The 16,273-nt window shown below is 37.5% G+C and overlaps 1 protein-coding gene across 1 annotated transcript; it reads right to left on the reverse strand.

Annotated features, from left to right (window-relative positions):
- Window positions 1-1,198: 1,198 nt before the first annotated feature.
- Window positions 1,199-9,432, reverse strand: klhdc4 (kelch domain containing 4). Its single transcript, XM_055192987.2, has 10 exons — window positions 9,372-9,432; window positions 9,136-9,234; window positions 8,797-8,933; window positions 8,175-8,267; window positions 6,949-7,111; window positions 6,502-6,580; window positions 5,316-5,524; window positions 4,672-5,077; window positions 4,351-4,473; window positions 1,199-1,837 (listed from the first exon to the last, which is right to left on the reverse strand). Exons 3-10 carry the CDS (start codon window positions 8,901-8,903, stop codon window positions 1,665-1,667), a joined length of 1,353 nt encoding a protein of 450 aa, XP_055048962.2. The 5' UTR covers window positions 8,904-8,933; window positions 9,136-9,234; window positions 9,372-9,432; the 3' UTR covers window positions 1,199-1,664.
- Between the last annotated feature and the right edge of the window lie 6,841 nt (window positions 9,433-16,273).

Genomic DNA, 16,273 nt, shown 5'->3' on the forward strand with positions numbered 1-16,273 from the left:
AGGTGATTTCAAATATCAACATTGGCTTTCAAACATCATGGACTCCGCCTTTAAAACTTTTTACAAAATTGTCATGCAACGTGACCCTATAGGGGTTAAAAACATTTTATTAAACCATGCTGTAAACCAAGGAAATGTTTAAATTCGTGACCCACTTAAACAGGAATTATACATCTTGTAACCCCCAACATATTTTTAAATGGAAATATGAGGAAACTCTCTTTTATAAGTATTTTTAATGTTTTTGTCATTTTATTTAGTTGGACAAAACAATTTTTGTCCCAACCCACAGTTTGAAAATCTCTGTTCTAAACAATTTAAAAATAATGTTTTTCTTAAATACACTGTAGGTCGCTTTGGATAAAAATGCCTGCTTATTGAAAATGTAATTTCTTTTGGCCCAATGACTAGAAAGTCTGTTTTTACATGATGACACAAGTACACTCCACTTTTTTTGAAAATATGCTCATTTTCCAGCTCCTCTAGAGTTAAAAATTTCTCAGAGTCTGGCGGTACCACTCCCAGCACAGCCCAGCACAATCAACCGAATCCGACCAGACCATCAGCATCGTGCCCAAAAACAACCAAAGAGTTTCGATATATTTTGTATTTAAAACTCTTCTGTAGTTACATCGAGTACTAAGACCGACAGAAAATTAAAAGTTGCGCCTGAAAGTAGTCCCCTTTTAATAGCAGGGGACTATTTTCGGGCACCTGCGTAATATCATTGCGCCTCCTGCAGTCATGTTACGGCAGCAAAGTCCTTGATTATTACGCCAGAATAAGTGTATAGTTCCTAGCCATATCTGCCTAGAAAATCGCAACTTTGTTGGTCGTAATACATGATGTAACTACAGAAGAGTCAAGTTTTAAATAGGAAAAATATTTAAACTCTTTCGGTTATTTTTCAGCGTGATGCCAATGGTCCAATCAGATTCAATGGACCGTGCCAAGCTATGCCAAAAGTAGTACCCCCAGACTCGGAGATCAGCTGAATAGATTCCAAAACTGTAAAAATCAAATGTTTAACTCTAGGAGAGCTGGAAAATGAGCATATTTTCAAAAAAGGTGGAGTGTCCCTTTAATTTTACTAAGATTTTAATTATTTGGGTTACTACATAAACATCTCATAAGACCTCAATTTACCTTGTGTGTAATTTTTTTTGTGCTCACAAGAACAAAAACATAGACAAGATGATGAGAAACAAGGCAATGAGATTTAGTGATAATAATGTACATTTGAGACAATCTTTCAATATAGTCTGAAAAACACGTCTTTTTACTGGTTTTAAAACTTAAACATAAACTTATTCTTTCATGCACACATACACACAGTATTGAGATTTCCTATACACTGTATAAAAAAAATATTTTTGTACTTAAACTTTTAAGTTAAACAACTTGGATTTACAATTCATTTTAACTACTGATGAGTTGCTGTAACTTATTAAATAAAGCTGACATAACTAAAGCAAATTCAACTTGATTTATTAAGTTACAGCATCTTATCACTTGTCAAGTTAGTTGAAATGACATTATTAAACTTATTAAATTTTAAATTACAGTGTATGTAACATCATACAATTTCCTTCTCACAGCCGCACACACACATAATTATAATACAGACTTGCATCTCTTGAATCCAGTGACACACATATACAATCTCATTCCTGACTCTCAAAAAACACCTTGGCCATGGCATGGGCGACCTTTTGTACTTTCTTGTCTTTGGCGTCAGGACCCATGTTGGCCCGGGCCAGGCCCTGCCAGTACTTCTCAGTCCGGGTCTGATAATCGGCCAGAGTTTCTTCAGGCTCTGTTGGCGGGTGCTCTGGATCTGATGAATATGTAAGAAACTATTATTTGTGTTTACATTCATGCATTTGCTAGACACTTTTATCCAAAGCGACTTACAGAACATAACTTTTTTTTTTAACAGCAGACGACTCCGGGCCGGATCCGCACTGGATCTGGGCTGAATTCAGCAGGTTTGGAACGGATCCGGTGCGGATCTTGTCCGGCATCGTCTGCTGTCAAACTTTTTTTGTTTTCCCTGAGTCTGAACCATAATGACCTTTTGCGCTGTGTACGCAGGGCTCTACCAATGAGCTGTACCAATTACCAAAAGGTAGTTGACAATTTTGGTTTCACCGCTTCGGGTCAAATATTAAATCTGAGTACTTAAGCACAACCATCTGAAAACTGCCACTTTAGACAAACTTTGAATAGATTTAACACTAAACAAAAAAGTAAGAGATTGGGGTGGTCGATACAAAATGGGAAATCTTTGTGTTTAGCGTTCTCCCCGACCGCGAGGAAGCCACTAGCTAACAATCGCTGATGTTATTACAACTGACAGGCGAAACAGGAATCAGACAATAATGAATTTAAGCGAGGAGGACCCCAAAGCGAAACGCACAGCTCTGGATGTCAAAGAGGATCAGAGAATCTTGTCCCGGATCCTGGAGGCTAAACCTTGTCATCGGTCAAGATCCAGATCATAGCTTTGATCATAAATGTCAAAGCGGTACAGGTGTGAGGATTAGTGAAATATAAGACTTACCCGACAGGTGGATTTCTTTTTATTATTTATTTTTTATTATTACACAGCACTTCAAAAAGTTTGATTCTGATTTGCCAGTTGCAACATTTCAAGGTATGTAATTTCGATATAACAACTAATAACACACAGTAACCCGGATGCTGCAAATTATTTTTGACAGATACAATTAAATTTTTATATAAATATGTCTTAAAGGAATAGTCTAGTACTCATTTTCAATATTAAAATATGTTATTACCTTAACTAAGAATTGTTGATACATCCCTCTATCATCTGTGTGCGTGCACACGTAGCGCTTTTCTAAGCGGATTAAAAAGAGGAACTATATTTTATGGCGTAATAGCACTTTTGGGAGTACTTCGACTCGGCGCAGTAACACCCTCCATCTCCCATTATGAGAGTGAGAAGGGGAGCGGACTTTTCAGGCGAGTCGAAGTACTCCCAAAAGTGCTATTACGCCATAAAATATAGTTCCTCTTTTAAATCCGCTTAGAAAAGCGCTACGTTTTATTTTGTACCACCAAACTTGCTCGTATAACTACTCGTCTTAAATAGGAAAAACGTTGATGTGTTTGGTCACTTCTAACTTTATCTCTAAATGGTAGCATTGAATGAATGGGGCTAAGCTAAATGCTATCGAAGCATCGCAGCGCGCTCCAGCGCTTACGTGCATGCACACAGATGATAGAGGGATGTATCAACAATTCTTAGTTAAGGTAATAAAATATTTTAATATTGAAAATGAGTAGACTATTCCTTTAAGGGAAAAAAATAAGAACTTTCTTAACTCTTTCGCCGCCATTGACGAGATATCTCGTCAATCAAGAGAAAACGTTTCCCTGCCAACGACGAGTATTTCCGGCTTTCCGCAATACCGCCATTATCCACCAGGTCCGCAACTTTTTAAACCCGGAAGTGTTGCCCTATGGCAAGCAGCTGCATGTCCATGTCTGTTTTAAAGATCGCTCTGAATGGGATCTCTATGAAAAGTCCGTCACAAAAATGGAATTATCTCTGCTTTTTGCTCAAAATGTGGTGTTTTTGCAGAAACCAACCCATATTCAAAAGCTGATTACAAAAGAACTACTGAAGGTAGGATGAAACTTTTTTTTTTTTAAAGCAGAGGGTTTGTTCTTTCATTTGCTATATTGTTTGTTTATATAATTAAAGAAGAACATTTTCTGGAAGGCATTAAACTTTTGTGAAAATCATGGAAAAACGCTGGCGGGCAACTTTTTTTTTTTAAACGCTGGCGGCGAAAGAGTTAAAGGAACAGTATGTAGGATTGTGGCCAAAACTGATATTGCAATCACAAAACTTGTGGCTAAAACTGGTACTGCAATCACACAACTGGTGGCCAATATACAACATGACAACATAAACATCAGTTGAGGGCTGCAACTCCACTTTTTAAATGACAATATCCTGGCCAGACCACTGTTTTGAGTGATATAAGTATTTGAAATGAAAATGATTTCTTAATGTCTACTGACATATCAGGGCCATTTTATGATTAATTGATATAAATTTATTACATACTGTTCCTTTAAGAAACTTTTTTGAGAATACCAAATATTCTTAACTTTTTTCTTAAGCTTGAATTTAAGATTAAAATGGCAGTTAAGATGATTTTAATTTTCTTCTTAAGAATGTTTTGTGAATCCGGCCCCAAAAGAAGCCCCTTCAGTGTGATACAAACCTGTCGGGATTTATATCTGTGATAAAACTTTGTGCCTATACTGCCTTACTTATATAAAATGAAAAGAAGGACATTACTGATAGTTTACCTTCTTCATCATTGCTTTCCTCCTCTGACTCCTCATCTTCATCGTCCTCTTCCTCTCCCCCCTTTGCCTCCTCTTCTTCATCTCCATCTTCTGATTCAGATTCTTCAAGCCACTCCTGTGTCTCTATAATTAAAGTTCATTGCTCGTTTATGTTCATTTGAAAACACACTGTATAGTTTGGTAAGTTAGTTATGTTTGATTGATTGATTTGCTTTCACATTGCACGATAAACAGACAAATTGCTTGTAGCCGGTGAAATGAATCCCGGTTAGAATATGACAATCCTCAATATTTTCCTCTCACTATCTTATGTGTACTTACTTGGATCCATTTCCACTAAAACCTCCCACCGGTCCATTTTATGCAGGTCCAGGCTGTAGAGATCGCTGAGGGTGAACTGTCGATCTCCCACCTCGAACATTCCTCCATACAAATACAACTTGCTGTGCTTCACCGTTGCCATGGCGTTGGAGCGAGGACAGGGCTCCACCATGGGAGCCATTGCGGCCGCCTCTTCTTCCTCCTCCTCCTCGTCCTCCTCGCTTTCCTCCACAGTTTGTGTGTCTGTAATCAGTTCTTTAATGGTCATCACCGTTCCATCTTCTGCTACGATCTCTTTAATAATCTCTCTGGGACCCTGCGCTGCCTCTTTCTCTTCTTCTTCCGTCTCATCGGCCTGCGCTTCCTTCTTTCCTCGACGCCTCTTCTTTTTTTCTGACTTGCCGCCCTGCCGAGCAACAAAAGCAAATTAAAGAGCTTGTTAGTTTTTGATAACAGATGAAATTCGCTCGCCTAATCGGGCAAAGATATTGTTTGGCACCACATTCACAACAAAGTAATTGGCTAAGTCAAAAGAAGAGCAAACACTAAGCAATGGCAATAACATAAAATAATATTAAGGGATCAAAACTTTTATTGGAAATAAAGAAGTGCTTATGAAATGAATAGCAAAACCGCACGCCAACCTTAAGCTGAGCAGGAAACCAGCGGTTTTTGTTGATGTCATAAAGGTAAAGATCATTAAAGAAATCTCCCTCCAAAGACTCTTCTTCCTCCTCATCGCAGACTCCACCGAAGAGGAGGGCGCGGCCTCCGGGTCCCACCGCCAAAGAGAAACCAGATCGGGGTGGAGGCTTTACTCCTGATGGGTTCAATCGGGTCCAGGTCCACTTCTCTGTAAGACACAACCAAACGGTTGAGAATATAAAAAGTCAAGAAGCCAGGAACGTATAGAATATATATATTTGGCATATACCAAATTTGATCAAAAGTGACTTATAGTGCATTTAAAGAGACACTAAACATCTGATTTTTAGCGTTTTTGAATCCATTCAGCCGATCTCCGGGTCTGGCTGTACTACTATTAGCATAGCTTAGCACAATCCATTGAATATGATTAGACCATTAGCATCGCGCTAAAAAATAACTAAAGAATTTTGATATTTTTCCTATTTAAAACCTGACTCCTCCGTAGCCACATCGTGCACCAAGACCGACAGAAAAATAAAAGTTGCGATTTTCTAGGCAGATATGGTTAGGAACTATATACTTATTCTGGCGTAATAATCAAGGACTTTGCTGTCGTACCATGGCTGCAGTAGGCGTAGTGATATTACGCAGAGCCCCTGAAAATAGTCCCCTGCCATTGAAAGTTACTTACGGCTGCTGCGTAATATCATTGCGCCTCCTGCAGCCATGTTACGGCAGCAAAGTCCTTCTTAATACACTATGTCACTACAGAAGAGTCGAGATTTAAGTAGGAAAAATATCGAAACTCTTTGGTTATTTTTTTTGCGCAATGCTAATGGTCTAATCAGATTCAATAGATTATGCTAAGCTATGCTAAAAGTGGTAGCGCCAGACCCAGAGATCGGCTGAATGGATTCCAAAACTGTAAGAATCCATTTAACATAGACATAAATCAATGTGTGTTTTCTGGGAATCAAACTCAGGACCTTCTGCGCTGCAAATGTAATGAACTACAGGAATTATATAAATTTATAATATAGAATTATCTATAATAACATATACATATCTTTAAAAGAATAAAAGGAAAAAATAAACTGAAGTCCACTACAAAGCTAAAAACAGGTTTGGGAAATAAGGCCAGCGTTAAACTAATGACAGGAGCGCAGGTTTTAATGATGGTACCTTGCTCTTCTCTGCCCTCCCTCCTCAGCATGAACATGTCAGAATGGATCGTTCCTTTATCCACATCCTTCTTCGCTCTCTGCAAGAGAAAAGCGACCATTACCACCTACGTCTATTTACTCTCGTGGGTTTACTCAAGGATAGACTCCTGGCACAATAGCTCGCTTTCTCCTGAAGACAGATGCATTTACCATTAACATGCTCACACATGATCAGACTAAATTAAACATTGCTTATACAGTTTATTAAAAGACGGGAGAGATTACGTATGTGAATACACACTTAATATTATTGCATATTTTGCTACGTATTTAAACAACAAACATATTGGCTAAACAACTATATCGTATAAAACAGCCGATACACACATGAGCGAAGAGGAGCTTGATTAAAAATGAGTGGAATCATATGCCAGTGACATAATCGCAGTTAAAAAGGGGCACGTACAGATTTGGAGTATCCACCGTAGATGATGACCCCGTTGCCGTCGGGTGTTGGGGTCATTTGACAGGCTGAACGGGGACAGGGAGCGGTTCCTGACGGCTGGAGGCGACTCCAAGTAAATGTGTCCAGATTGAAAGAGTGCACATCGTTATAATAGATATAATCCCTGCAGAACAGAAAACATATACATTTATTTATTAATGTATGTAAGTTAAATATAAATGTCTTTTAATAACCAAATAGTGTGTTTGTGACATTTAAACGTCTTATCTTAAAGGAAAACACCATCGTTTTTATATATTTTACTATGTTCTTACCTCAACTTAGAATAATTAATACATACCTATCTTTTATCAATTTGTACGTTAATCTTTATACAGCACATTGTGAATGTGTTAGCATTTAGCCTAGCCCCATTCATTCCTTAGGATCCAAACAGGGATGAATTTAGAAGCAACCAAACACTTCCGTGTTTTCCCTGTTTGAAGACTGTTACATGAGTAGTTACACGAGTAAGTATGGTGGCACAAAATAAAACGTGGCGATTTTTTAAGCAGATAAAAATTATAACTATGTTTTGTGGTGGAAGAGCGCTTGGTTTGCAGCACTTTGACTTTGGCGCGCAGTAACACCAAAGTTGAAGTGCTGCAAACTTAGTACATTTCCGCCATACAATATATATCCACATAAAAAAAACACCACTTTTTATTTTGTGCCATCATATTTACTCATGTAACAGTTTTTAAATAGGCAAAACATGGAAGTGTTTGGTGGCTTCTAAATACATCCCTGTTTGGATCCTAAGGAATGAATGGGGCTAGGCTAAATGCTAACACATTCACAATGTTCTGTACAAAGATGAAGTGTACGCATTGGAAAAAGATAGATATGTATTAATTCATCTAAGTTGAGGTAAGAACATAGTAAAATATTGAAAAACGGTGGTGTTTTCCTTTAAAATTGAAAGTAAATGCGTTTTCCTCGCAAAAGGTCTGCATTCTGCATAGCAAACAAAATATTTAGTGCTCCTTACCTTACATATGAGGTTAATAGCTGTGTAATAAGCAGGATAATGTACAGACAGCCGGTTGTTATTGTGAAATAAGCCCCCTTCAGTGTGATACAAGACCCTCACGTCAGGTCCTGATCAGACTGTCGGAGCGATTATTTCTGCGATAACAACCGGCTGTCTGTACATTATCCCTTACATAACAATATTTTCTCTGTACCTTGTGCTTTCGTGAAAGCCCCCGAAAACAAGCAGTTGCCTTTTGGTCAAGACCATACGATGTCCACTCCTACCAGATGGAGCACCAGGAGCTCTACAAGAAAACAATTTAAAGGAAAAGTTTAAATCAGACTGCCAGCACAAATAAAACGTAAATCCTGGTAACTTATTTATCTATCACCTCTAGTCATAGGCAAAGCTTGCGGGGGGCCAGGACCACCATTGGCAAAAACAAATCTCTTCTGTACCCTTTAACTTTTTTTCACATTGTTAACAATTTATTTAAAAAAAAAGTTTCTCTTCTATGCTGTGCCCAACTTGTAAATATAGGTTGTGTACTACGCTTTTGTTTACTCTTGTTGAGATCAAAATGTTCAACATGCTTTTGATTAGGCATCTGCTAAATGAATATTATTATGAATGAGTAAAATGAATATGAATGAGTAAAAAATAAAATGTAAGAAAAAAAAGTATTTATGATATTTCTTTGTCAAAAAATAAGCTTAAAAATTGTCTCTCAGCACAATCAAAGATCTCTTTAGACTTGATATTCCCTTTTGTTTGTAATACATCTCTAAGCATTGCTCGGTCCGCAGTGAATTCTCACGAACAAAACAACTTACTTGATTTGCTCCCATGTGCGTGTTCCCAGATGAAGTACCCACAGATCTTTATAGTGATAAAACTGCTCGCCATCAGGGGACGCAAACTCCCCTCCAAAAACCCACATCTGCCCCCCACCCTGGGGAACTACTACTGCCTGCAGGGAGATGACAGAAAGAGGTTAGACAACGATTGCTCTAATGTTAAGCCAGTCTGCCCCCTGGTGGTGATTTCTGAAATTGAATGTTAACGCTCAATTTAAAAAATCAATTTTTGCACATCATATTTTTATCATTCAATACAAAAAATACAATAAGTAAAGATTTCGTTTTTTATTTTTTTTAAAAGAGCTGAAATACCTGGTGAGCACAGCGTCTCGGAGGAGGGTTCGGGATGTCTACCTTCACCCAAGTGTTCTTCTTGATGTTGTAGAAGAACAGGTCATTATACAGAAATGTCTAGAAGAAAACAGATGTTTAATACATTATAATTTCTGTGTTTGATTCTATTGTTGTATTTGGGGAGAGAGAGAGAGAGAGAGGGAGAGAGAGAGAGAGAGAGAGAGAGAGAGAGAGAGAGAGAGAGAGAGAGTTACCTTTTTCCCATTGAAGAATTCCCCTCCCAATAAAATCAACTCGTCTTTTTCGGGATGTGCACACAGCGAAGCGTGCAGCCCTGCTGGACGGAGAGTCGCATGCTGTTTCCACTACTTGCGTCTTCTTTGCATCCAGGGACTGAAATTCCGCGATTAACGCCTCTAAATCCTCCTGTTTCCATGTAATACAGTATATCAGTATTACATTAAAATGCATGTGAGTGACTTTAAGCCTTTGTGTTGAAGTGCCTTTAGCATAAATTCCCTCTCCTCTTCTCTTTTCGATCGTTTCGAGACCTTCTTTTCCATTTTGGCGGCTGTTTTCTCCGCTCCTTTAACTTTCTTTTCTTTCTTGGTCTTTTTACCCATCTTGATCGATTTTTAACAGTACTGATTTTGACTTAAGAATTACAACCACATGGTGATTTAAATGAACTACAAGTCTGACCATAAACTTCCGCCAACAGCACCACGCCTCTCGGTTGGTGTTTAACACTGTTGCGCTGTAGCGCCGCCTCCTGGTCTGGATGAAATGATAATGTATTGTGATTCATTCATAGTATAATATGGCGTTGTATAACAAAGAAAATGCATGTAATAATAATAATAATAATAATATATTTTTATTTATTGAAATAAATATAATAAATACATTTATTATTTATTTATTTATAGCGCACTTTACATCAACTCAATGACCTCAAGGTCCTTCAAAGCATATACAACAACATAAAAGACAAAAAAAAAACAGAGACATTAAAAATAGCAATTTTAGCCGTACGCTTTTCTAAAAAGATGAGTTTGTGGTGAATGTATCTCTTTAAATATTAATTTACCGCAAGATATCTTTGTTACAAAATTTCTGTCATTTGTCCAATAATAAAACTTGACAGCAGAGGGCAATATGCTGTTACATATTATCTTCACATTTTAGACGATTAAAATTTTTATATATATCAAATAAAAATATATTATACATATATAACAGGTGTATTTGATATATAAGTAGTATATTTTGTGGTATATAATATAATATAAGAAGTAAAATAAAATAATAAATGAAATTAAATAACAATTTAAGCAATCATAATAAATACATTAAAAAATAATGCACAAAATTTTATAAATAAACTAAATTGCTCAATAATAACTTAACTATAATAAATAAATAAACAAATAGTAGTAATAGTAATAAACTTCTTAGTAATAAAAAAAATCCTTCTTGTTTTGAGCTCTGTGACCAAGAAAAGGTCATATATTTGTCATGTATGCAGCAGTCTCTACATTCCCCTGAACCATGAGGAATGTGTTAACAAAGTGAACTTTACATTCGGTTACACTCACATGGGCCCTAACGCAAGTGAAGCTTGGACAGCATCCCCATAACTGTGACACTAAATAAAAAACGCTGCAAAGTCTTGTGCATCAATTGTAAAGTCTTTGGTTTGTGTACCTCACCCTCCTATAACAATTTCAGTGTTAAAAATGTTGCGCTGTGCTGAATGAATAAAGCTTAATGCTTTATAAAGGGCTGACATCATTCTTGGTCTCAGGGTAACCAGATCACAGGTTCAAGTTTGAGACCAAAGGAAATGAAAGCAATCTGATACTGTGAGAAATATCCTCTTACAATATAAAGGCCGTATCTTTATCGGGTGGGCATCTTTTTTGATATGACTCATGTGTGACTTGGTGTGCAATTATCATGCAATATGCACAATTCAGGATAGTTTAGCATTGGTAAACACCAATGTTTTTTATCTTTAAAGAACAAATAAGTAGTTGACAAACACATAACTGTTTACAGCATTAGCCCAACCTGACCACCATAGTGAAGGTGGGTGCCCTTCGGTGAGAGATTTTTCTCATTCTGTGTGCATTTGTGTGTGTTTGTGTGTATTTGCGTGTATGTGTCCCGTCCTCTCTGCCTTCAGACTTCTCACGTCTCACCCCTAACATTTTTGACCTCCGCCTCTTCAAATCCCAGATGCCGTTTTTTCTGAATAGTCAATGGTGTTTTCATGAAGAATGGTGGAGCAGGAGGACACGGGGCACCTTGTGGTTTCTACCATGAGGATTTTTCTGATTGTTTGCTGTGTATGAGTTCTAAGCAAGCAGCATCGATATGGACAGACGTGACTTCAGTTTACATTTTGCATTGAATATGATTTTCCCTGAAGTCTATTTAGTATAGGATTCAACAATGGAAAATAGCAATACTGACACTTTCACAGAGAGACCCATGTGCACTGGTTATTAAGTTCTTAGTGTCAAGAAGCACACATGTCTCTCTCACCTACGTGTCTGGTGTGAAGTCAACATCACAGTGATGCCTCCAGGAGAAATCATGTTATTTGTGCCTGTGTGAGTCCACATCGCCGGAGGAATCATGCCCGGCTGCAAAAAACAAAGTGTATTAGAGTCGTGACCAAAGGTACATCTGTGACATAAAAGACTGAGATGAGATCAGAAATTGCCTGAGTTGGGAATATTGAAAGTAGTGGCAACAAATGATTTTATCATTGAAACGGAGGGAAATTACGGATGATTACCTTGTTGCCAAGATACTAAAACCATTGAGCTTATTCTCCTGAGTAAACAGATAGGCCTACACACGCATTTTCAATATTGGATACATCCACCTGCTACCTTTTAATTTAAAGCTATAGATTTACATTATGGCCAAGCAACAGAAACAAATGACGTATAATGAGAAATAAAATGTTAATTGTTTGGATCTGGCCATTCTAATGACAGGAGGTATTTTATGGACGGGACCAGCTACAGCTAAGGCTCAATTTCCTCTTGTCTTTAATCGGGTTTGAGATATCTGACGGAGAAATGTATCCTTAGATCGAAGGATCATACACTCACCTAAAGGATTATTAGGAACACCTGTTCAATTTCTCATTAATGCAATTATCTAATCAACCAATCACATGGCAGTTGCTTCAATGCATTTAGGGGTGTGTTCCTGGTCAAGACAATCTCTTGAACTCCAAACTGAATGTCAGAATGGGAAAGAAATGTGATTTAAGCAATTTTGAGCGTGGCATGGTTGTTTGTGCCAGACGGGCCGGTCTAAGTATTTCACAATCTGCTCAGTTACTGGGATTTTCACACACAACCATTTCTAGGGTTTACAAAGAACGGTGTGAAAAGGGAAAAACATCCAGTATGCGGCAGTCCTGTGGGCGAAAATTCCTTGTTGATGTTAGAGGTCAGAGGAGAATGAGCCGACTGATTCAAGCTGATTGAAGAGCAACTTTGACTGAAATAACCCCTCATTACAACCGAGGTATGCAGCAAAGCATTTGTGAAGCCACAACACGCACAACCTTGAGGCGAATGGGCTACAACAGCAGAAGACCCCACCGGATACCACTCATCTCCACTACAAATAGGAAAAAGAGGCTACAATTTGCACAAGCTCACCAAAATTGGACAGTTGAAGACTGGAAAAATGTTGACTGGTCTGATGAGTCTGGATTTCTGTTGAGACATTCAGATGGTAGAGTCAGAATTTGGCGTAAACAGAATGAGAACATGGATCCATCATACCTTGTTACCACTGTGCAGGCTGGTGGTGGTGGTGTAATGTGTGGGGGATGTTTTCTTGGCACACTTTAGGCCCCTTAGTGCCAATTGGGCATCGTTTAAATGCCACAGCCTACCTGAGCATTGTTTCTGACCATGTCCATCCCTTTATGACCACCATGTATCCATCCTCTGATGGCTACTTCCAGCAGAATTTTGCACCATGTCACAAAGCTCCGATCATTTCAAATTGGTTTCTTGAACATGACAATGAGTTCACTGTACTAAAATGGCCCCCAAAGTCACCAGATCTCAACCAAATAGAGCATCTTTGGGATGTGGTGAAATGGAAGTTTCGTGCCCTGGAGGTGCATCCCACAAATCTCCATCAACTGCAAGATGCTATCCTATCAACATGGGCCAACATTTCTAAAGAATGCTTTTAGCACCTTTTTGAATCAATGCCACGTAGAATTAAGGCAGTTCTGAAGGCGAAAGGGGGTCAAACACAGTATTATTGGTGTTCCTAATAATCCTTTAGGTGAGTGTATCTGGAATATAAAGATGGAATTGGTTTGACAAATAGGGGGTAAGATTAATTAAAGATTTATATACAAGTAGTAGAATTTTGAATATCAATACTTGAACCTGATGTAATTCAACTTAAATATATTATTTGACTCAACATTTTGAAAATTTACTTTTTTAAGTTGAAACAAAAAATCTTGATTGTTAAAAATATAGTACAAATGTTGACCATGATAAATGGGGTCTTTGTTAATCTGCAAATCTGTTTATTATTGTCAATACAGCAGATAAGAATCTCCATTGACACACAACTCAGCAAGCAATATTGACGCCGTCCAAACACACCCCAGCCGAAGCTGAAACAATAAGGCAAAATTTGGGTGGTCAGTTGAAATTTAATAGATGTCTAACCATAGCTTTAAAATAAAATAAATAAATGAAACCAAACACCTTGTAATCACTGTGGTCTTTGCTTACATGATGAAATATCATACATCTCTCAAACATCAGGTTGCAGTTTTTCTCAGTCACTTTGGAGCATTTCTTGAATCTTTCTTAAAATGTGCAAAATAATACTGATGCTACAAACTGCACAGCATGATGGATGTCCCGCAAAAACCTGTAACTTGTTCAGAATCCTTAGTTCATATCAAAAGTACATTTTTACATCAGTAAACATGTCAGTCCCATCAAAATGGCAAGTCCTTGTGTTATTTTTTATGAACAAGACAGTCAAAATGTTTAGCCATGTTATCAATACACCAAATGTACACAATTATACAGTACTGTGCAAAAGACCACCATGCCAGAATTAGATTTGTTGTTGTTTTTGCAATGTTATAGTGATCATATTAAATTTGTTTCTCAGTCTCTTTATTAGAATACAAACAGAAAATACAGGAAGTTTGTATGTAGTATTAAAAACTGTATAAAATGTAAACTGATGTGTCAAGTTTTTAGGAGGGTAAACTCCCCTTCCACTTAAACAATAGCAGGAAACTGCAGGATCTCTTCAACCTAAATACATTTATACGTCTTTTCACTTCATTCTGCTCAAAAACCCTCAAGATGTGTTTAGTGCCAAGAGATGTCACACTAAAGAAGACATTTAGTCGTGAAAATGTCATTTTTTTGTACATATTTCCTGTATTTTTTGTTTGTATCTTAATAAAATAGATTGAAAAATGAATATGGGTGGACTTTAAAACTTCTAAAACAGGTCTGGTGGTGGTGGCCTAAGACTCTTGCACCATACTGTATGTGTCAATATTTTCTCATGGACAAATTTACATTTTCACCTTTTTTGTACTTTTGAGAAAAAAAATCATATTTTACAGTACAAATAAAAAATTACAAACATAGAAAGGTTTACTGTACTCTGTAGGAAATTTCAAAATGTATGTAACTCAAAATTTCAAGATTCCCTTGACAGCAATTTATCAATTCAGTTCACATTTACAAATTCAACAGAAACCATAATGTATTTTGATGAAAATTATATAAGCAATTGAAAATGTAGCAAACAGCGGACACATAATCATCTGCATGATTGTACCAAAACATTTGCAATTTGTTCAAAACATAGACCGTAAAAAATATGGACGTAGTGTCCGTGACGTCACCCATTGGTTTGTGAAGATCGCTTTTGAAGCTTAAAGTAGGCGTTGCCTGCCGTCGCCATCTTGGCCGCGCGTCCCCGCGAATTACTCGCGGAGAACCGAAAAATGGGTAAAGAGGCGGGACATGGGTGAAGCTGAGGTGAAACCACGCCCGCCTAGTGCGAGTCTAGTGACAGCAGTGGCTGTTCAACCGACACTCAAGCGGCCACGCCCTTAATTATGCAGAAGTTTAAGGCTTAATATAATCTAAACGGATGAGTTACAAAAAAATTCACCCCCCTCACAGTTGTCATGAAGGGCAAAATTAGCTATATAGGCCAAAAACACTTTTTGTACCAGGCTGTAAACATATTATTTTCTACTGTAAAGTTGGCCATTTTTAACATGGGAGTCTATGGGAATTGACTCCCTTTTGGAGCTAGCCTCAAGCGGCCAGTCGATGAATTGCAGTTTAAGTCACTTCCGTGTTGGCTTCATTAGAGAGATCGGAAGGTTGCCCCTCGGTTCAAAACAATAAGAAAATGTATTTCTGATCCGAGAAATGCTACAAAGAGACAAAATTTGACAAATTTGAAATGCAACCAAATTCAAGTTTATTTAGGCTAAAAGTGGATTATTCATAGCTGGACTATATCGGGTCTATAATTACTGTAACCTATACTATGAAGTGATCGCTATTGTTTGCAGGGAATGGTTAAAGCAATATTTTCAGCTTCTTGATTGTTATTTATCAACAAAATCTTACATTGACTTGACTTCTGATCTTTAGTTTTTCAAGATGCACATGAATGCCATTTTAAGACACACATGGCACTGTAGTTGTAGAATCTAGAACCGTCATGCCAATGGCACACACACCCAGAAGATATTGAACCTATATTGTTTTTCTAGTTTGGCCACCATGACTTTTCTTCATACTGGTTTTAGCTCACAGAAGCTCCACTATAGTCAATAATAACTTTTTGACTGAAAAAAACAGAATGTTTCTTTGGCAAACTACCAAGGTCTGGTTTTGCTGGTTGAAGATAGTCTGCAGACAAGGAACATATTGGACCTTAAAGAAACCAGCTTTCATCTTCCAAAACACAGTTTTAATTTGGTAAGGTCACTTGGTATGTACATGGTAAATTTGAGAGTAAAGCTCATCCATCCATCCATCCAAATTGCTGAATGAAAACATGGTCATGAATATTTAGTTTTGTCTAGCTTGCTGTCAAT

The sequence above is a fragment of the Misgurnus anguillicaudatus genome, chromosome 6 (genome assembly GCF_027580225.2).
Source record: "Misgurnus anguillicaudatus chromosome 6, ASM2758022v2, whole genome shotgun sequence".
NCBI lineage: Eukaryota > Metazoa > Chordata > Actinopteri > Cypriniformes > Cobitidae > Misgurnus > Misgurnus anguillicaudatus.